The 21781-nt window shown below is 42.7% G+C and overlaps 1 protein-coding gene across 1 annotated transcript; it reads right to left on the minus strand.

Annotated features, from left to right (window-relative positions):
* Window positions 1-17419: 17419 nt before the first annotated feature.
* LOC132066490 (uncharacterized) lies at window positions 17420-18915 on the minus strand. Its single transcript, XM_059459795.1, has 4 exons — window positions 18825-18915; window positions 18289-18728; window positions 18042-18198; window positions 17420-17667 (listed from the first exon to the last, which is right to left on the minus strand). The coding sequence occupies exons 1-4, from the start codon at window positions 18913-18915 to the stop codon at window positions 17420-17422; spliced, it is 936 nt and encodes a 311-aa protein (XP_059315778.1).
* Window positions 18916-21781: the final 2866 nt, after the last annotated feature.

Below are 21781 nucleotides of genomic sequence, written 5' to 3' on the forward strand. Positions count from 1 at the left end.
TTTATTTTATTTTATTTTTTTTTTATATTTTTACAAAGTTTGTGGTTCGTTTGAAAATTATAACAATCGCCTAGCCCAATGATCAATTACACAATATGTAATATGCCCGGACGAACGCGCCGAGGGTTTACCGAAACATTGTCAATTTCTCTCTTTAGAAACAAATTCCCTCCCTTCTCTCTAAACTGATTACTCTTCAACCTAACACCATCACTATGTGTAACGATCCGTTCGATCATTATAGTTTTTTCAGCATTCTCGTCCTTTCCCGAGCATTGATTAGCTCACTTTTGACTCAAGGGGATCGTTGACATGCTTCCCGAGGTGTCTAGATCGGATTCGGGGGTCAACTTTTTGGTGAAATTGGGCTTAAAGTGAAAAATAGCTGACCCAAAGTTGACTTTTGGGTAAACGGACCTTTTTCGAAAATCCGTCGATTCCGAGAGGTCCGGATGGTTGTTTAGAACTTGTGTGTGTATCTTGTTTGGTTCCCAATGCACTCAGATGCATTTTTGGACTTGGGTTAGGAAAATGGAATTAAGGTATCAGGGGTTGACTCGGTCAACGAGACCTCCGTTGGGAATTTTGAGGCCACGGGCGCGTTCGTAGCGTGTTTTTATGTGTGTCTATGTGTATGGTATGTGAGCAGATGGCCTCGGAAATTAGTCAGAAAATTGGATCGAATTGTGAACTTTAGTAAATTTTTTGTAGGGTGATTTTGGTACCGGTGTCCGCATTGCACGCGGCTTTAGTGTCGTCCCAACGCATTTGGAGTGGTCCGGGCGGCTATTTGGGCTTGACACCGGAGGCGGTCCAAAGGGATGGGCTTGACATTGGAGCGAGTCAAGCTATTCGGACTTGACCGGCGAAGGCCTTTATAGGGTGGTCCCCATTACCGTCGCGGGCATTAACGAGCCTGTTATTTATAATTAATGAAGTGTTAAAAGCCTTTAGTCCTCATTTATTACCATTTCAAAACTAGAGCTTTGGGAGGCTGTTCTTGGAGATATTTGGAGAATACTCTTGGAGGCAAATCTTGCTAATCCCTTTACTATTTCCATTAATCCTTAATCATCATAGATTCTACCCTTTCCTTTGATAATCCCTTAGTAATGGAAGATGGAAGTGGGTTTTGATGAACATTTTTCTCTAGGCTTATTAATGATGAAATTGATGGGGTTTATGCTAGATTTTGATGAATCTAAGTTTATTAATCATATATCTTCCATTATTAGAGTTGAATTCTTGAATCAAAGAGTTAGGGTTTATACCCAATTTTGGGGGTTTTGCTTCAGATTCGAAATTATGGGATTTCTTGGGTTAAATCATCAATTAGTGGTTGGGTTATGATTACTTAGTGCTTAATTTGATATTTTGCTTCTGAATTTTCCGTTTTGCCCTTGTGGGCCCGTTTTCCCAAATTCTAGGGTTAGAATTGACCTAAATTGAATGATAGCGATATTAGTATCATTCTTCATGATTTCTAATCTAGATTTCGAATATGCTTAGACTACTTTGGTTCTGAGGCTCAGTGGAAAGGCAAGGCAAAGAGTTGCTGGTGTTGCGGTTCGGCCATCCAGGTAGGTTATGGCTTACCACTTTAGTGAGACTTCGCATAGCGAAGCATATATTTAGATTATATTGTCGGAGAAAGCATATGAACCTTCGGGTATGAAGTTGGGATGGATATTGTCTTAGGTTGGGCCTTGTTGTGTGTTTGGGACTAGCCATCCCGTTGTGTTGTGATTGATTTCTCTATTATGTTGGCTTGATGCCATGTGTTATTCGTAGATATTGGCATTTTTTGTTCCATCTTGATTATGATATTGTTGGCATACCCATTGTTGGTACTTGTGACTTTGATATATCGTTGGCGTACCCACTGTTGGTACTTGTGATTCGGATATATTATTGGCGTACCCATTGTTGGTACTTGTGATATTGAGCATGATTATTGATGATGATACATGCATTGCACACACTCTCATTCTTCATGATATACTGTTGAGATACTAATGATACTTGATGAAACACTTTGATGAGCTGGGCTCGATTTTACTTGAGTGACGTGAGAGTCCGATATTCGATGTTCGTCCCGAAATCATGGATTGAGTGAGTGCATGGACTCCGTGGGTCCCCCAGGGTGGTGTCGGTGAGAACCCCCCGTGGGCAAAGATCGGGGTCCGATCACGTTGGGCAAAAGATCCGGGAAGGGTGGCATTTAGACTTCGCGAGTCACCTTAAGTTGTGCTACTGAGATGTCGATATTTCCATCAGGAGTACATGTGTACACAACATTTGCATGGCATTGCATTGCATCCATACATTATTGCATTGCATTGCATCACGGCTTGATTTGGAGATGATTTGATGTTGTACTTGTGATGTTGGATTCGGACTTGATATATTGAGACTTGGCACACTTGGGATTAGATGCTCTACTTAGGTGTTGACGCATACTTGGCTTCTAGTATGTTTGATTATACTTGTTGGTTTAATTTCTTATCTTGCTTTATTATCTGAATTGTGTTAGCTATGCTTGGTCGGCCAATGATGCCTACCGGTATTGTTGTTTTGTATTGACCGCACTTGTTGCATTCCTTTATGAATGCAGAGTATCAGGTTGGGTCTACTTCCATCTCCCGTGGCTGATTGTCGTCTTCAGCATTAGCACCGAGTCTTCAGGGTGAGCACGGCCGTTCGCTGCCTTGAAGACTTCTCTATTATTTATGTCTTATTCCTATTCAGAGACATAGACATTTTATGTATTATTATTCCAGACTTGTATTTATTCCTTTTAGATGCTCTTGTATGACTTAGACTAGACCCTGGGGGTATTATTATTGTTCCGCACTATCTTTACTATATATATCTATCGTGAGACTTACGTATCTATTCTTTTCCGCTTGATTGATTATTTATTTATGTCTTTATTTATTGTTGGGTTGAGGGTTCGCTTACCGAGGTGGGAAAGGTAAGTGCCCGCACGGCTTAGGCAAAATAGGTCGTGACAAGTTGGTATCAGAGCCCTAGGTTACCCGATCTATAATACAAGAGTGTGTCTAGTAGAGTCTCGTGGATCGGTACGATGAGCTCCGTACTTATCTGCGAGAGGCTATAGGACATTTAGGAAATCTCACCTTCTTTCATTCTTTCGTGCTACTTTATTCCAATTGGTATCTGACTTTATCTCTTCTCTCATAGATGGTGAGGACTCGAGCTACTACGGCCCAGGTCGGTGCCAAAGCCGCGATATACGGTTGGCACCGAGGGCGAGCGAAAGCCGGCGAGGGAGGCCGCGAGGGCCCCAACTAAGGACAGGGCGGGGGCTCGTACGGAGGGCGGCGGTGAGAGAGTCTCCGTCTCTCGAGCCGAGTATCGGCCGGATCGAGGCCGGGCCACGAGGATGGTGTGGCCCCGGCACGGACACGGCCTTTGAGGTTACTTTCGATCAGGCCATGCATAACACTATGGCTAAAGTCTTACTTCATCTTGATGCCCAACAGGCGGCAGTTGGTGTTACTACTCCCGGCGAGGGTTTACAGACCAAAGTTGGGGGGCAGACCCTTGAGCAGGGACCTACGGAGGTAGCACATCCCGCTGCAGCTATGGCTCCTCGCATTGATGCGATACCCACTCCTGGTGATGATATTAGGCCCATGGAGGGCGTTGTTATGACTGCGTCTGATCAGGACCTTGTTGGGAGATTCAGGAAGTTAGAGCCGCCGAGGTTTTCTGGTACTTCGTCTGAGGATGCTTATGAGTTTATTCTTGATATGCATGAGTTGCTGCACCGGATGGGGATCGTGGAGACCCACGGGGTTGATTATGTGTCCTATCGATTTCGCGGCGACGCGAAGACGTGGTGGAGGTATTTCGTGGCTTGCAGACCTGAGGGTTCCCCTCTCTTGACTTGGACTCAGTTCTACCGGGCCTTCCTTGAGAAGTATGTGCCCCGATCTTTGCGAGAGGCGCGTAGGGAGGAGTTTTTACATCTTGAGCAGAGGGGCATGTCTTTGGAGTCCTATGTGACCCGCGCTCTATATTTGGCCCGCTATTCTACTCCTTTGATCCCTACTGGCGCAGATAGGATCAGGCGTTTTGTTAGGGGACTAGTGGGCTCTCTACAAATTTCTTGTCTTCAGATGGAGTCTATGGGGGCTTCCTTCCAGTCCATTATCGAGCATGCTTCTATGGTTGAGGGCGCTAAGGCCCGTGCTTTTGGTGGTAGTGACAAGAGGCCACGTCAGACTGGGAGTTATGGTGGTTCTAGTTCGAGGGGCTAGACAGTTTTTGAGGCCGCATCAGCCATATTCTGGGCGTCCTGTGCATTCAGGGTTGCAGGCTTCCCCCAGTGAGCCACCTAGGCAGAGAGCTCCTAAGAGTTCATTCTCCAGACTAGTGGACAGGGCTGCTTCATCCGGGTCTTCAGCTTCTGTGTATCAGCATTCGTCTCCTATTATCAGTTTTTCTTGTGGAGAGGTTGGGCATGTTACTAGAAGATCTCCCCGACCCCGGAGGGATTATCAACTGCTGAGGACTCAAATATCATCTGGTGGTCGAGGTTGGGCTTCTCAGAGAGGCGCCGCTCAGTCAGGCTGCGGTGCTTCTCATGGTTCTAGAGGTGGTTCCCAACTAGCTAGATGTGGTTCTCAGAGTGCGAGAGGGGGATCTCAGGGCGGGCGTGATGGAGCCCATTGTTACTCATTTCCTAGTAGGCCCGAGGCAGAGGCCTCAGATGCTGTGATTTCAGGTACCATTTCTGTCCGTCATAGAGCAGCATCTGTGTTATTTGATCCTGGATCCACCTATTCGTATGTATCTGCATTTCATGCCGTTGGTTGGGATTTTCCTTGTGATAGCATAGATATACCTGTTCATGTGTCTACTCCGGTCGGAGATTCTGTGATTGTTGATCGAGTCTACCGGTCTTGTTTGGTTACTTTTATGGGGTATGACACTTGGGTAGATTTGATGATTCTCGATATGGTGGACTTTGATATTATATTGGGGATGTCCTGGCTTTCTCCTTATCACGCGATCTTGGACTGTCACGCCAAGACAGTCACCTTAGCCATGCCGGGCATTCCTAGGCTTGAGTGGAGGGATACTCTTAGCCCCGCTCCGAAGAAGATCATTTCCTTCCTTCGGGCGAAGAAGTTAGTAAGTAAGGGGTGTTTAGCCTATTTGGCTCATGTTCGTGATACGACTATTGCATCTCCACCCTTTGAGTCTATCCCTATTGTGAGCGAGTTCGCGGAGGTATTCCCGTCGGATCTGCGGGGTATGCCACTCGATCGCGACACTGATTTCTATATTGACTTGGATCCGGACACTCGCTCTATTTCTATTCCTCCATATCGGATGGCACCTGCCGAGTTGAGAGAGCTTAAGGAGCAGTTACAGGATTTGTTGAGCAAGGGGTTCATTAGACCGAGCGTCTCCCCTTGGGGTGCTCCTGTGTTATTTGTGAAGAAGAAAGATGGGACCATGAGGATGTGCATTGATTATCGCCAGCTGAACAAGGTCACTATTCGGAACAAGTGCCCTATGCCTCGTATTGATGATCTGTTTGACCAGCTTCAGGGTGCTTCGGTGTTTTCGAAGATTGATTTGCATTCCGGCTATCACCAGTTGAAGATCCGGGGGAGGATATTCCGAAGACAACATTTCGGACGAGATATGGCCACTATGAGTTTCTAGTGATGTCTTTTGGGCTTACCAATGCCCCGAGCATTTATGACTTTGATGAATGGCATCTTTAGGCCATTCCTTGATTCCTTCGTGATTGTGTTCATTGATGATATCTTGGTGTATTCCAAGAGTAGAGAGGAGCATGAGAGCCATCTTCGTTCTGTTCTTGGGTTGTTGAAGAAACATAGCCTGTTTGCTAAGTTTTCTAAGTGTGAGTTCTGGTTGGAGTCTGTAGCATTCTTGGGCCATGTTGTGTCTAAGGATGGGATTATGGTTGACCCACAGAAGATTGAGGCTGAAGGGGTTGGGCGAGGCCCACTACTATTACTGAGATTCGTAGTTTTGTGGGTTTGGCCAGCTATTACCGTCGCTTTGTGAAGGGTTTTGCTGCTATTGCTTCATCTTTGACTAGATTGACTCAGAAGGATGTTCCTTTCCAGTGGACGGATGATTGTGAGGAGAGCTTTCAAAAGCTCAAGCTTCTTTTGACTACAACCCCAATCTTAGCATTACCCGTGGAGGGTAAGGATTTCGCTGTCTATTGTGATGCCTCCCGTATGGGCTTGGGTGTTGTGTTGATGCAGGAGGGTAGAGTGATAGCTTATGCTTCTCGTCAGTTGAAGATTCATGAGAAGAATTACCCTACCCATGATTTGGAGTTGTTGGTCGTGGTCTTCGCTTTGAAGATTTGGAGGCATTATTTGTACGGTGTTCATTGTGAGGTTTTCACCGATCATTTTAGTTTTCAGCATGTGTTCACCCAGAGGGATCTTAATTCTAGGCAGCGCTGATGGATGGAGCTCCTGAAGGACTATGACATCTCTATTATGTATCATCCAGGGAAACCCAATGCGGTGGTGGATGCCTTGAGTCGCAAGGCAGTGAGTATGTGTAGTTTAGCTCGATTGATTATTTCCGAGCGTCCGTTGGCCATGGAGGTTCAGACTCTGGCCAACAGTTTTGTTCGCCTTGATATTTCAGCCTCGGGCAAGATTTTGGCTTGTATAGAGGCGAGGTCGTCTTTATTGGATCGGATCAGGACTCATCAGTTTGAGGATGCTCAGTTGAGCAAGATTCGAGATAGAGTTTTGAGGGGTGAGGCCAAGGAGGCCGTGATTGATTCTGAGGGCATTTTGAGGATTAGAGGACGCGTGTGCGTTCCTCGTGTTGGTGATTTGATTCAGTTGATCTTGTCTGAGGCTCATAGCTCTCACTATTCCATTCATCTGGGGGCGACTAAGATGTACCGTGATTTGACACTGGACTATTGGTGGCGTCGGATGAAGCGAAATATAGTTGATTTTGTGGCTAAATGTGGGAATTGTCAGCTAGTAAAGTATGAGCACCAGCGACCCGGTGGGGTGCTTCAGAGGATGCCCATTCCCGAGTGGAAGTGGGAGAGGATTACCATGGATTTTGTTACGGGTCTTCCAAAGACCCTTGGCAAGTTTGACTCTATTTGGGTGATAGTTGATCGGTTGACTAAGTCCGCTCACTTTGTTCCAGTTCAGGTTTCCTATACCGCAGAGAAGTTAGCCAAGATGTACATTCGGGATATTGTGAGATTGCATGGGGTTCCTATTTCTGTTGTATCTGATCGGGGTACTATTTTCACTTCCCGTTTCTGGAGGGCTTTTCATGAGGAGTTGGGTACCCGATTGGATCTTAGTACAACTTTTCATCCCCAGACCGATGGCCAGTCCGAGCGGACCATTCAGGTGCTCGAGGACATGTTGAGAGCGTGTGTTATTGATTTTGGTGGTCATTGGGATCAACACTTACCATTGGTAGAGTTTGCGTACAATAACAGTTATCATTCGAGTATTGGCATGGCGCCTTTTGAGGCTTTATATGGTAGGAGATGTAGATCTCCGATTGGTTGGTTTGATGGATTCGAGGCTCGACCTTGGAGCACGGATCTATTGAGAGAGTCCCTTGATAGAGTGAGAGTTATTCAGGCCAAGCTTTTGGCAGCTCAGAGTCGGCAAAAGATGTATGCGGACCGAAAGGTCCGGGATTTGGAGTTTGCTATTGGTGACCAGGTTCTATTGAAGGTTTCACCCATGAAGGGTGTTATGAGGTTTGGTAAGAGGGGCAAGTTGAGCCCCAGGTATATTGGTCCATTTGAGATTGTTGACCGTATGGGTGATGTAGCTTATGAGTTGGCATTGCCGCCAGGCTTGGCGGGAGTTCATCCGATTTTTCATGTTTCGATGCTGAAGAAGTACCATGCCGACGGTACCTACATTGTTCGTTGGGATTCTATATTGCTTGATGAGAATTTGACTTATGAGGAGGAGCCTATTGCGATCTTGGATAGGCAGGTTCGAAAGTTGAGGTCGAAAGAGATTGCTTCTGTGAAGGTGCAATGGAAGCACCGTCCGTTGAGGAGGCTACTTGGGAGACCGAGTCCGACATGCATAGCTGATATCCTCAATTGTTCACTGATTCAGGTATTTTCCCGCTTCTTTTCTTTTCTTCGCTCGAGGACGAGCGACGGTTCAATTGGTATCTGATGTAACGACCCGTTTGGTCGTTATAGTCTTTCGGCATTTTTGCCGTTTTCTCGAGCATTGATTAGCTCACTTTTGACCCAAATGGACCACTGACACGCTTCCCGAAGTGTCTAGATCGTATTCGGGCAACTTTTGTGAAATTGGGCTTAAAGTGAAAAATAGTTGACCCAAAGTTGACTTTTGGATAAACGGACCTTTTTCAAAAATTCATCGATTTCGAGAGGTCCGGATGGTCGTTTAGAACTTGTGTGTATATTTGGTTTGGTTCCCAATGCACTCGGATGCATTTTGGGACTTGGATTGGGAAATTAGAATTATGGTATCGAGGGTTGACTCGGTCAATGAGACCTCTGTTAGGAATTCTGAGGCCACGGGCGCGTTCATAACGCGTTTTTATGTGTGTGTATGTGTATGGTAGGTGAGCAGGTGGCCTCGGGATTAGTCAAAAAATCGGATCGAAATTTGAAAATTGGGTGGATTTTGTATAGGGTACTACGGTGTATTTTAGGCTTTGGCGGCACCGGCCACCCTCGTTGCTACCACGGCGATCACGGCGGTTTTATGTATGCCGGAGGCGGTCGAGAAGCCATTTGGCCTTTACCGGAAAGCATTCAAGGGACGGGGCGCCGGCCCGGGCGGTCCCGTTACGCCAAAGGCGGTACGGGCGGTGTGTATAATTAATGAAGTGTTAAAAAGCCTTTAGTCCCTCATTTATTTTCATTTCTAAATTAGAGCTTTGGGGACTGTTCTTGGAGATATTTGGAGAAAACTCTTGGAGATAAATCTTGCTAATCCATTTACTACTTCATTAATCCTAATCATCATAGATTCCCCCTTCTCTTAATAATCCCTTAGTAATGGAAGGTGAAAGTGGGTTTTGATGAACATTTCTCTAGGCTTATTAATGGTGAAATTGATGGGGTTTATGCTAGATTTTGATGAATCTAAGGTTGTTAATCATATATCTTCCATTATTAGAGTTGAATTCTTGAATCAAAGAGTTAGGGTTTATACCCAAATTTGGGAGTTTTGCTTGAAATCAGAAATTAGGTCTATCCATGAGTTAAATTAGCAATTAGTGGTTGGGTTATGATCACCTAGTGCTTAATTTGATATTTTGCTTTCGAATTTCCCGTTTTGCCCTTGTGGGCCCCGTTTCCCCAATTTCTAGGGTTAGATTGACCTAAATTGAATGGTAGCGATATTAGTATCATTCTTCATGATTTCTAATCTAGATTTCGAATATGCTTAGACTATTTTGGTTCTGAGGCTCAGTGGAAAGGCAAGACAAAGGAGTGAGTTATTGGTGTTTGCGGTTCAACCATCCAGCTAGGCTATGGCTTACCCTTGGTGAGACTTCGTATAGCAAAGCATATATTTAGATTGTATTGTCGAAGACAGCATGTGAACCTTCGGGTATGAAGTTGGGTTGATATTGTCTTAGGTTGGGCCCGTTGTTGTGTTTGGGGCTTTCCACCTATTTATGTTGTGATTTGATTATTCTATTGTGTTGGCTTGATGCCATGTGTTGTTGGTAGATATTGGATTCTGTTTTACCATCTTGATTACGATATTGTTGGCGTACCCACTGTTGGTACTTGTGACTCTGATATATTTTTGGCGTACCCACTGTTGGTACTTGTGATTCAGAGATATTGTTGGCCTACCTAGTGTTGGTATTTGTGATATTAAGCATGATTATTGATGATGATACATGCATTGTACGCACTCTCATTTTTCATCATATATTGTTGAGATACTGATGATACTTGATGAAACACTTTGATGAGCTGGGCTCGGTTTTACTTGAGTGACGTGAGAGTCCGATATTCGATGTTTGTCCCGGAATCGTGGATTGAGTGAGTGCATGGAATCTCATTGCGGGTCCCCCAGGAGTAAATCTTGCGGTGAGAACCCCCGTGGAGCAAAGATCCGGGTCTCCGTCGTCCGGCTGGGCAAGATATCGGGACGGGTGGCACTTAGACTTCGCGAGTCACCTTGGGTTGTGCTACCGAGATGTCGGTATTTCCTTCTGGAGTCCATGTGTACACAGTATTTGCATGGCATTGCATTGCATTCATACATTATTGCATTGCATTGCATTGCATTCACGGCTTGATTTGGAGATGATTTGATGTTGTACTTGTGATGTTGGATTCAGACTTGATATATTGAGACTTGGCACACTTGGGATTAGATGCTCTACTTATGTGACGACGTATACTTGGCCTCTATTGTGTTTGACTCATACTTGTTGGTTTATCTGCTTATCTGCTTTATTATCTGAATTGTGTTAGCTATGCTTAGTCGGCCGATGATGCCTACCGATCTTTGTTGTTTTGTCTTGACTCGCACTTGCTGCGTTCCTTTATGAATGCGTATATCGAGTTGGATCTACTTCCATCTCACGTGGTTAATTGTCATCTTCGCATTAGCACCGAGTCTCCAGGGTGAGCATGACCGTTCGCTGCCTTGAAGACTTCTCTATCATTTATGTCCTATTTCTATTCAAAGACATAGACAGTTTATGCATTATTATTTTAGACATGTACTTATTCTTTTTAGATGCTCTTGTATTACTCAGACTAGACCCTGGGGGTATTTTTATTGTTCCGCACTATCTTTATTATATATATCTATCGTGAGACTTACGTATCTTTTCTTTTCCACTTGATTGATTAATTATTTATGTCTTTATTTATTGTTGGGTTGAGGGTTCACTTACCGAGGTGGGAAGGTAAGTGCCCGTACGGCTTAGGCAAAATACGTCCTGACACTATGAGCTCCATTGATACCATTAACAATCCTAAACTCATACCCCCAAAACCTCCAGATACCACTACGAGCGAATCAACAATTGATATTTCTCAACAACAGGTTAGCTTTAAGGAAAAATTACTTGCTAATGAATAGTAGAAATTGAAATGTCCTCTTTCGAAAACGACTCCCTATGTGAACCCAAAAGCCATCTACCATCCCAAACAGAATATGAATCGGTGCCCAATGGAATTAAATCCATCAACCTTTCCGAGGATGAGAAGAGTTGGCTTCACTCCCTTTGGAAATTTTCCCTAATCATTAAACTTTTGGGGGAAAAAATTGCACACCATTATCTCAAAGCAAAAATTCTAGATCTATGGAAGCCGTCGGAATTCTTCCATCTCATTGATTTAGAAGCCGACTAATATATCGTCAAGTTTTCAAGAGAAGAGAACATGGCCAAAGTGCTCAACAATAGCCCGTGATTCATCAACAGCCACTATCTTTCCGTCAAGCGTTGGGAACCAAATTTTGTAGCATCAGAGGTAAACCAAAAACATGTATTCTCAGTAGTGTGGACTAGGCTTCTATAGCTACCAACTGAATTCTACGACTGTGAGATTCGAAATAGGAAATCTAATCAGAAACTCCTCAAAGTTGATGCTTGTACCGGCCCACTTAGAGGTTGATATGCTCGTCTTTGTATCCGGATCCCTTTAGATGATCCTATAACCACCGGTATCCAGATTGGCTATTATACTAAAAAAATCATCTATGAATGCGAAGGTTTCTTATGCAAAAATTTTGGTAAACTAGGGCATACTCAAGCCAAGTGTTCTTCTCCAACAAAGGCCTAACAAGCAGAGTTAAACCAGTCGAAGGACACTTAAGAGTCAGTTATGAAATTAGAGGAATGGCAGACGGTGTCATTTCCAAGAAGGATAAAAGTCCAACAAAGACTCAAGTTAATCACTCTGTTGCATCTGATCCTAAAAGTTCAAATACAAGTTTCAAAGTTAATATCTTCTAAGTCGGTTGTCACAACCCAATTTGGGTCCGTGCGGGCACCTACTTATTCCCACCTAATAGGCGAACCCTTTCCCCTAATTAGAAGTTTAAAACTCAACTCAAACATCACAATAATAGAATCATTTTTCCATTACAATAAGATCAAGCGGGATACAAAGTTTGAACTATAACCATTTACCAAAAACCTGATCTAGACTAGTACAAGAGCTTCTAAGCTAAGAATAAAAGAAGACAATAAAAGAAGACAACCCTGTTTAGAATGAGAATAACCGAGTCTTCAAGATAGGCCCGGCACATCCTCGGAAGCTAGTAATCATGAACTCCTTTAAAATAATCTTCACCCCCCTGAAAGGTGTATGAAGAAGAGAAGAGTTTTTCGCACAACACTTGTACTGGTAAGCATCATAGGACGACAATGATTAGGAAATTATATTAAGAATAGAGAATAACAGATGAGCATGGTAGGAAAATATTTAGTCAATCAACAGTTTATAACATGGAAGGGGTACCACCGATCAAATCCCTACAACTTAACTTATACAATCACTAGCTTACTCCAACATGCGCTCCCGACCAAGGACTCCATGATTACCACCAACAAGCGAAACAACTAACCAAGCTAGAACCAAATAGAAAGACTTGTTTCAATCATCATCTACAATTCCACTAGCATCATCTGAGCATTCCAACCCACACTCACAATGATAAAAGGGTTCACAACTAAACACCCTCATACTTTACATGACCTAGGATCCCATTTCCTTCTACAATTTCCTCAATACCATCCCCATCTTACCGACTCACGCTACTAAATAGAAGACTAAAAGAGTGTATCCTATAAATCATAACTTCCAACACAATACAATAATAAGAGAATATCCGAACACAATCTAACAATAAGGGAAATATGAAATATGAATATGTATGCATATGCAATGCAGTGATACACACACACACACTCTTCGGGTGGAATATCTCATCGCTTCGATAGTCATGACCCATGAGGGACCGCTAATTCCATGTACCTGTTGTGGCGCACTACCCGATCCAATAGTCAATGTTGCGGGACGTGCAACTCGATCACAGTCAGTGGTGCGGTACGTTCAACCCTATCCAAGTAAGTGTTGCAGCGCGCAACCCAATCCCAATATATGTATGAATGAGTGTATCCATGATACCAATGCCAACAAGAATATAAGAATCAATGGTGCCACACATGGACACATATCTCACTCACAATATCAATGTCATAACTTTACCTTTCTTTCCAACAACCCCAACAATGATAAATACGCTCTACAAATCATAAAGCAATCACTAAGCATCAACTCTAGAATTAATCACGTGGCGATAAGCCAACAATTCACAATAAGGCAACAACTCAATAGAACACAATAATGCGACAAGCCATAGTCAACAAAAATACCAACCTAAGTATTCCATCCCAAGCTCAATACTCGAAGGTTTATATGCTTTTTCCAACAATCGCTAACTCTACATATGATTCACTAACCGAAGTCTAACATAAAGGAAAACAAAGCTCAATACTAATACATATCCCGCGGTAGGCATCAGCGAAGTCATAACTGCAACAACACTCACGTCCAGCGAGGCCACTAATAAGAATATCAATACGACAACCACGCATAACAATACCAACCTATAACTATCCAACCCAACTTCATGTCCGGAGACCAAGGCATGCTTTCTCCATCACTAAAATTGTACATATATGAAATGCTAATCGATGTCTACTCAAGTAAGTCGTAACCTACTTCTAGGCCGAGGAGGTGCCACGAACATCCATTTGTCTCATCTTCTCATTCTTGAACTAGGATTCGCGACGATGGGTCTAGAAAGGTCAATGAGTCCAAGTGAACATAAGTCAATTTCTAGAAATTCTATGCAAAGTTTTGGGTTTGTAAGGGTAAAATCAGAATTCATTCCCCACTAGTTTTCCCTAAGTTTTCATGTATCAAAAAGCCGGGTTTCGCTGCTAACTTTATCAAAGAAGTCATAAATAAAATTATTTCCCTTGTAAATTCCCAATTTCAAGAATCAAGTAGTAACCCATTTGTAAAGTTGAGGAAAGATTAGCGTTTGAGGTTGGTTTATTTAGCCTAGAATAAGAATCTAGGTGATTAGTTCAAGAATGACATGATTTCAAAACAAGAATTTCCCTTTTTATCATCCTAGGGTTGTACAACTTGAAGCCTCCATTTTTATTAACTCAAATAGATAAATCTTAGTGAAGGAAGTAATAAATTAGAGAAAGAATGAAATAAATGGGGTTTAAAGGGGTTACCTTTTCCAAGCATTCGTGAGATTTGCTCCCAAAATGTCCCAAATGCCGTCTGAGATATAGGGTTTTAAGAAAAATGAGGTCAAATCCCGAAATGGGGCTTAAATACCAGGCCTGGTCTACGATGTCCGCTGTGGCAGACAAACAGTCTGCTGTAGTGGACACGCTATGGCAGAAAACCATCCCGAGAGCGGTCTTCTGGGAACAACTCTCTTCTGCTGGGGTTGGACTCTCGAGTCTTGAGAAGCTCGCTATAGCGAGTATATCGTCGCTGGGTCGGACTCGCTGCTGTCACACCCCAACTCAGGAACGTGCGGGCACCTACCATTTTCGCACCTCGATAGGCGAACCCATCCCTTAACCAACACCCAAAATAAATAAATGAAATCAACTCCCAACAATAATATAAATAAGTCTGACATTAAAGTAATAATAAGTGCGGAATAATACATGCCCAATGAATCTGGTCTAAGTCGTACAAGAGCTACTACATAGATGAAGTCTAAATACATAGTAAGTCTGAATACATAGTCTCATAGATAAATACTATCTCAAGGATAGAACAAAGACAAGTAATGAAAGAGTAGCCATCTGGGCTACAAATCCTCCAAGTGAATCAGGCCCCGGGATCAGTCCCGAAGGGTGGAAGTCTCTTCAACAGCGTACTCTGCACTCATAAAAAGAGTACAACAAGGTAGCATTAGTACAAAACACGGTACTGAGTAAGCATGATAGGACGACAACAGTTAGATCACGCATGCAAACAAGGAAATGGAAGGATAATCATGCTCACAGACAGATACATGTCAACAAGTCCAAGTAGTACAATAAATTACCAAACGATGTCTCAAATATTCCACGAATCCAAACATAACCAATATTCACTAAATAACTCAAATATCACCGAAGATCAGTAACAATCCAAATGAAAATAAGAACATATGATGTGTATGCAAATGGAATGCAATGCAGTGATACACACATGCTCCGTGGGGATGATGTCCACCTCTCGACAGTCATGACCCTTGGGGGACCTCTAAGTCCCTGTATCGTCATTCCGTATCACACAGCCTATGATGACTCCTCCATCCAATATCATTGCTAACCACTCCGTATCACACAACATAGAGATGGCTATGCAAATATAGTAATGTCGCATAAATCATACTTACCTACGTCATCACCATCATCCAATATCACGATCAAGACAGATATATCATGGATATGAGAAAGTATGTCATGCAATGAGAATATCATAAGTAACATATGAATTCCAATCAATTCATATAAGGACAACTATCATAGTAAAAGCATCACATGAATCCGTTCCTTCCAACCAGTCTCCCATAATACATAGCAACCACCAATTCACATACGAAAACCCAAGCATAAACCTAGGGATTCTACAGGCCACGAGCCCGAACACACAAGTCATACAACAGTAACAACCTAAGAATTCCATCCCAAACTTCATACCCGAAGATTCACATGATGTCTCAAACAATTCCCTACTACTACATACAAGTCGCTAACCAGAGTCTAACAAAAAAGGTAAGCCATAACCTACCTGGAGTGCCGAACAGGAATCCCAAAAAAATCACGTGAGCTCCTTGCCCTTCCTTAATGCCTCCAAATACTCAATGTCTATTTATAACCTAATCCATATTAGAAATCATGAAGAATGGTACCCATATTACAGGCTTTCAATTTGGTCAACTTAAGCCTATGAAATTTGGGGAAACGGGCCCATAAGGGCAGAACGGGAAATTCGAAAGTGAAACATGCAATTCAAGTTTAAGTAATAAAAACCCACTAATCAATTTCTCAAACAACTCAATATTAAGCTAAAATCGTATTTTAAGAGAAACCCCCAATTTTGGGTATGAACCCTAACTCCCAGATTCATAAATTGGTTACTAATAATGAAGGATTCATGTTTATATAGCAATTACCCATTAATTTCATACTAATATATGCTTATGCCATCAACAAATCAAGGTTTGATAACTAAAAGTTCATTCAAGAAAGAAACCCCCAAAACCCTCTTCAATCCTTATGTTATTGGAATACTCTAGCATGAATTAGGGAGTTCCTAAGGTGGATTATGAATCATGAATGAAGAATAGGGTTAGATGAACTTACCCCAATGAAGAATTTCCTCAGAATCTCTTATTTTGCTCTCAAAATAGCTCTAGTACCAAGCGTAATGAATGAGGAGTGATAGGGTTTTAAAAATGATTTAAGACATTTAAGTTCCTGTTTACCGCTGTGGCGGAACTGCTATCACGGTGACATGATTGCTACGGTGGTCACCCCCCTTTACACTAAGCCGCTATAGCGGCAGGGCCATCGCTAAGGCGATACCGCTGCCGCTGTACTGGTGCCTCTGCCGTGGACATCAGTCACCAAAAAGTTATTGGTTTTGACCATTCTTAACCCGAAATCCGACTATCACCGAGGCCCCACAGATACAAAGCAAACATGCAAACACACATAAAAATGCGCTACAAACTCACCCGTAGCCTCGGATTTCCCAACGGGGGTCTCGTTGACCAAGTCAACCCCTAATACCCCTAAACCAACTTTCCAACCCAAGTCCCAAAACGCACTTTAATGCATTGGGAAATGAACCGAACTTACCCGCAAGTCAAAAATTACCATCCGGACCTCTCTGAATCGACGAATTTTTGAAAAAAGTCCGTTTACCCAAAAGTCAACTTTAGGTCAAATATTTTTCGCTTTAAGGCTTATTATCACAAAAACTAATCTAATTTTCACCCGATGACCTCGAAAATCATACCACCTGTCCCTACAAGTCTAATATAACCTAAAGAAGTTTGAAAAGGGTCAACAAGGTCAAAATTACCGTAACGGCCAGACGGATCGTTACATTAGATACCAATTAAAAAATCGCTCATCCTCGAGTGACAAGGAAGTGGAACGGGAAAAAAGTACCTAAATCAGTGAAAAACTGGGGATATCTCTTATGCATATCAGACTCGGTCTCCCAAGTAGCTTCCTCAATAGGACGATGCTTCCATTGAACCTTCGCAGAAGCAATCTCTTTGGACCTCAACTTCTGAACCTGCCTATCCAAGATCGCTATAGGCTCCTCCTCTTAGGTTAGATTTTCATCGGGCAACACTGAATCCCAACTGACAATGTAAGTACCATAAGAATGGTACTTCTTTAACATAGACACATAAAAGACCGGATGAACACCGGACAAGCCTGGTGGCAAGGAAAACTCATAGGCAACGTCACCAACTCTACGGAGAACCTCAAATGGGCCAAGATACCTCAAACTCAACTGTCCCCTCTTCCCAAATCGCATAATACCCTTCATGGGTGTGATTTTAGAAGCACCTGCTCATCCACCCCAATCTCTAAATTCCAAACCTTTCAGTCCGCATACATCTTCTGTCGACTCTGAGCTGCTAGAAGCTTTTCTTGAATAAGCTTCACCCTGTCCACGGACTCTCTCAACAAATTTGCGCCCCACGGGCAAACCTCAAATGCATCAAACCACCCAATAGGAGAATGAAACCTCCTACCATACAAAGCATCGAACGGTGCCATATCAATACTCGAGTGGTAGCTATTGTTGTATGAAAACTCCGCTAGGGGCAAGAACTGGTCCCAATGACCACCAAAATTAATGACACATGCTCTCAACATATCCTCGAGCACCTGAATAGTCCTCTCGGACTGACCATCAGTCTGGGGATGAAAAGTTGTACTCTCGTCCAACTGGGTACCCAATTCTGTCTGAAAAGCCTTCCAGAAATTAGAAGTAAACTGGTGACCTCGATCCGAAATAATGGAAATAGGGACCCCATGCAATCGTACAATATCACGAACATAGATCCTGGCTAACCTCTCCGCAATATAAGTGACCTGAACTGGGATAAAATGAGCAGACTTGGTCAATTGGTCAATAATAACCCACATAGAATCAAACTTGCCCAGAGTCTTCGGAAGACCCACAATGAAATCCATGGCAATTCTCTCCCACATCCACTCGGGAATGGGCATCCTTTGGAGTATACCACCAGGTCTCTGGTGCTCATACTTCACTTGCTGACAATTCCCACACGTAGACACAAAATTTGTAATATCTATCTTCATCCTACCCCACCAGTAATGCTGTCTCAAATCACAATACATCTTTGTGGCACCCGGATGAATGGAGTACCTCGAACTATAGGCCTCAATCAAGATCAAATTAATCAAATCACCAACATGAGGAACGTACATGCGTCCCTTGATCCTCAGGATCCCCTCACTATCAAAAATGGCCTCCTTGGCCTCACCCTTCAGAACTTTATCTCGAATCTTACACAACTGAGCATCTTCAAACTGATGAGTGCTGATCAACTCTAATAGTGATGATCTCACCTCAGCACAAGCTAAGACTCTGCCTGGAACTGAAATATCAAGACGAAGCAAACTGTTGGCTAGAGTCTAAACCTCCATGGCCAACAGACGCTTGGAAAAAACCAAACAGGCTAAACTCCCCATACTTGTGGCCTTGTGAATCAAGTCATCAGCAACAATATTGGCTTTTCCTGGATGATAAAGAATAGAGATGTCGTAGTCCTCCAGGAGCTCCATCCATGCCGCTGTTTGGAATTAGGATCTCTATGGGTAAATAGGTGCTGAAGGATTCGGTGGTCGGTGGAAACCTCATAATGGACACCATACAAGTAATGCCTCCAGATCTTCAAAGTGAAGACCACAGCTAGCAACTCCAAATCATAGATAGAGTAGTTCCTCTTATGGATCTTCAACTGTGAGAAAGCATAGGCTATGACACTACCCGCTTGCATCAAGACAAAGACCCAAACCCACACGGGATGCTTCACAGTAGACTGAGAAATCCTTACTATCCACGGGTAATGCTAGAATCGGGGCTAAAGTCGGTCTTGAGCTTTTAAAAGCTCTCCTCACAATTATTGGACAACTGGAAGGGAAGATCTTTCTAAGTCAATCTGGTCAACGAAGAAGCAATAGAAGCAAAGTCCTTTATAAATCGACAGTAATAGCTGGCGAATCCCACGAAGCTACAGATCTTGATCATAGTAGTGGGCCTCGCCTAATCTCTAATGACCTCAATCTTCTTCGAATTAACCATGATCCTGTCCTTACACACAATGTGGCCCAAGAATGCCACGGACTCAAGCCAGAACTCGCACTTCAAAAACTTGGCAAAAAGCCTCTTCTCCCTCAAAAAACCCAAGACAATCCTCAATTGGCGCTCATACTTCTCTCTACTCTTGGAATAAACCAAGATATTATCAATGAATACAATCACAAAGGCATCAAGATATGGCTCAAAAATGCCATTCGTCAAAGTCATAAATGTAGCTGAGGCATTAGTAAGCCTAAAAGACATCACAAGGAACTCGTAGTGGCCATAACGAGTCCGGAAGGCCGTCTTGGAACATCCCCGGCCCGAATCTTCAGCTGATGGTAGCATGAGCACCCCGTAGATCTGGGTTAGGTGTGAATTTATTAAATGGGAATTAATGTCATAATTTAAGAATATTAAGTCCTATCAAGATGAGTTTGTATGGAAAAACTTGATTTAAGATCAAGACCAAGTAGTAAAGTTCGTAAAAGTTCTTAACTCGTCTAAAGTTTCAGTAGGTTTGACTTGTAGGCCGGTTTCGTGATAATACATTGAGAATTGGGAAAAATTCCTTAATGAAAGTTGTAGATCATTGAAATAGCTTTCCAACCATATAATTTGGAGCTTAAGCGGAGGTCGGTTCTAGGAGTTATGATTATTATACTGAACAATGTCGAAGCAGTAAAAAATTATAGTATTTTGGCCAAGTGTGAAATGGATAGGGAAAATCGCTGAGCACGGCAAAAAGGGAGGTAGGGGCTCGCCATAGCCCTCGTTCAGTGAGGTTGTGGGTTCCAAAAGTGAAAAACTTAAGAAAAATCAACTATGCCCTTTTTGGAGGTGAGCTGCTAGGACCTCGCAAAGCGCGACCCAAAGCAAGGTCACCCTTGGCTTTGGAGCTCGCTCGGAGAGCTAGGGGGTCCAATTGCCCAGTGCTATAAAGTCATCACTTATCTCAAAAATTAATTTATCAGACATTCCAACTTCGTAGAAAACTCTTGAAGGATGACTTTTTGGGAGCAGACAACCCTAAGGCTTCCCCAAAACATCTAAGGTAATTCTTGATCAATTCCAATGATTAATACCTCGATCTATCAAATATTAACATTAGAAACGTCACATATTCCATGGATTGTGAGAATTCGATTCAAGAACAAATTTATAGGCTTAAAAAAAAGCCCTAGTTTTCAAATGAGGGTAGAAACTGCTAGAGTTCATTAAAGTTCTAAACATTGCCATTTAAAAACCATTGTAGTGTGATTGTTGAACTTGGAAGAATTTGGTTGCTAGCTTATAACGGGATTAGAGGTATGTCTCTTTTTGAACCTACTCTTTTGAACGGGTTTTATGAACTCTTTGGTTGTAGTTTGTGTGCGTGAGGGAAAAGCCCACATTAAACCTTGTTTATACTATATTATGTATGTATACATATTCAAGATTGTTTCTTTTTTTCCCTTTAAAGGATGATTGAAAAGTTAGATATAAAGCTTTGGTGTTCGAACTTGAATTAACCCATAAGAGATGTGTGACTTGAAAGATTGAAAAGGTTTGACTATTTCATATGAAGGTTTTATAATGGATTGTGTTGAACTTGAAACTCGTCTAAAGAAGTGAACTCGGTTTTCCACAATTGAAATGGCTCGATGTACCCCTATGATGGGATGATGAACACAGTCCGTAAGTAATAATATGACTATCATGATATGTCTTGTGATTCGGCTTCCATGTCATGATTGAGATTCGGCTTCGATGCTATGATTGTAATTGTTTGTGGTTAGGCCTGTATGGGCAAGCTGTCCTAGACCAAAGCACGATTAGCCGTTATAGATCCTAACGTGTCGATACAAATATTGTTGTGTCAGTCCAGGGGACGATTGACCTCTGAGGCGTATAGCCTGGAGCATTATTGTTGTGTCAGTCCAGAGCACGATTGACCTCCAAGGTATATAGCCTGGTGCATCTATTGCACTACTAGTCCAGAGGACGATTAGCCTCCGTGGTTTTCTAGCCCGAAGTATCAACTGATTGTTTCGCCTGTGAGTGGCTTGTTGATGATATTGGTCTCAAATTGAAAGGTCTCAAATGGTAATAGATGGTATACTGAATCGGAAAAGATATATACTTGTCTTGATGATTTTCTATTTATGTTTTTGAGTTGTACGATTGATCTCGTCTTTGATTTCAGATTATTCTATTGGAATTTTTTTCACTAATCATTATTGAATTATTTTGTTATATTACTTATTGTCCCCGAGACACTCACTGAGTACTCAGGCATACCATTGTTGTTTTTTATGGTATGTTAGGTAACGAAGGAGAGAAAGTACAGACAAATCTCGTGGATTAGGA

Source organism: Lycium ferocissimum, chromosome 8, assembly GCF_029784015.1.
Source record: "Lycium ferocissimum isolate CSIRO_LF1 chromosome 8, AGI_CSIRO_Lferr_CH_V1, whole genome shotgun sequence".
NCBI lineage: Eukaryota > Viridiplantae > Streptophyta > Magnoliopsida > Solanales > Solanaceae > Lycium > Lycium ferocissimum.

Coding starts and splice junctions, on each gene's coding strand:
- LOC132066490 (XM_059459795.1), bottom strand. CDS start 18,915: ATGGAGCTCCTGGAGGACTACGACATCTCTATTCTTTATCATCCAGGA. Junction 18,199..18,288: donor GAATTGCCATGGATTTCATT/GTGGGTCTTCCG, acceptor ATCCCAGTTCAG/GTCACTTATATTGCGGAGAG. Junction 17,668..18,041: donor GGGTACCCAGTTGGACGAGA/GTACAACTTTTC, acceptor GTGGATGAGCAG/GTGCTTCTAAAATCACACCC.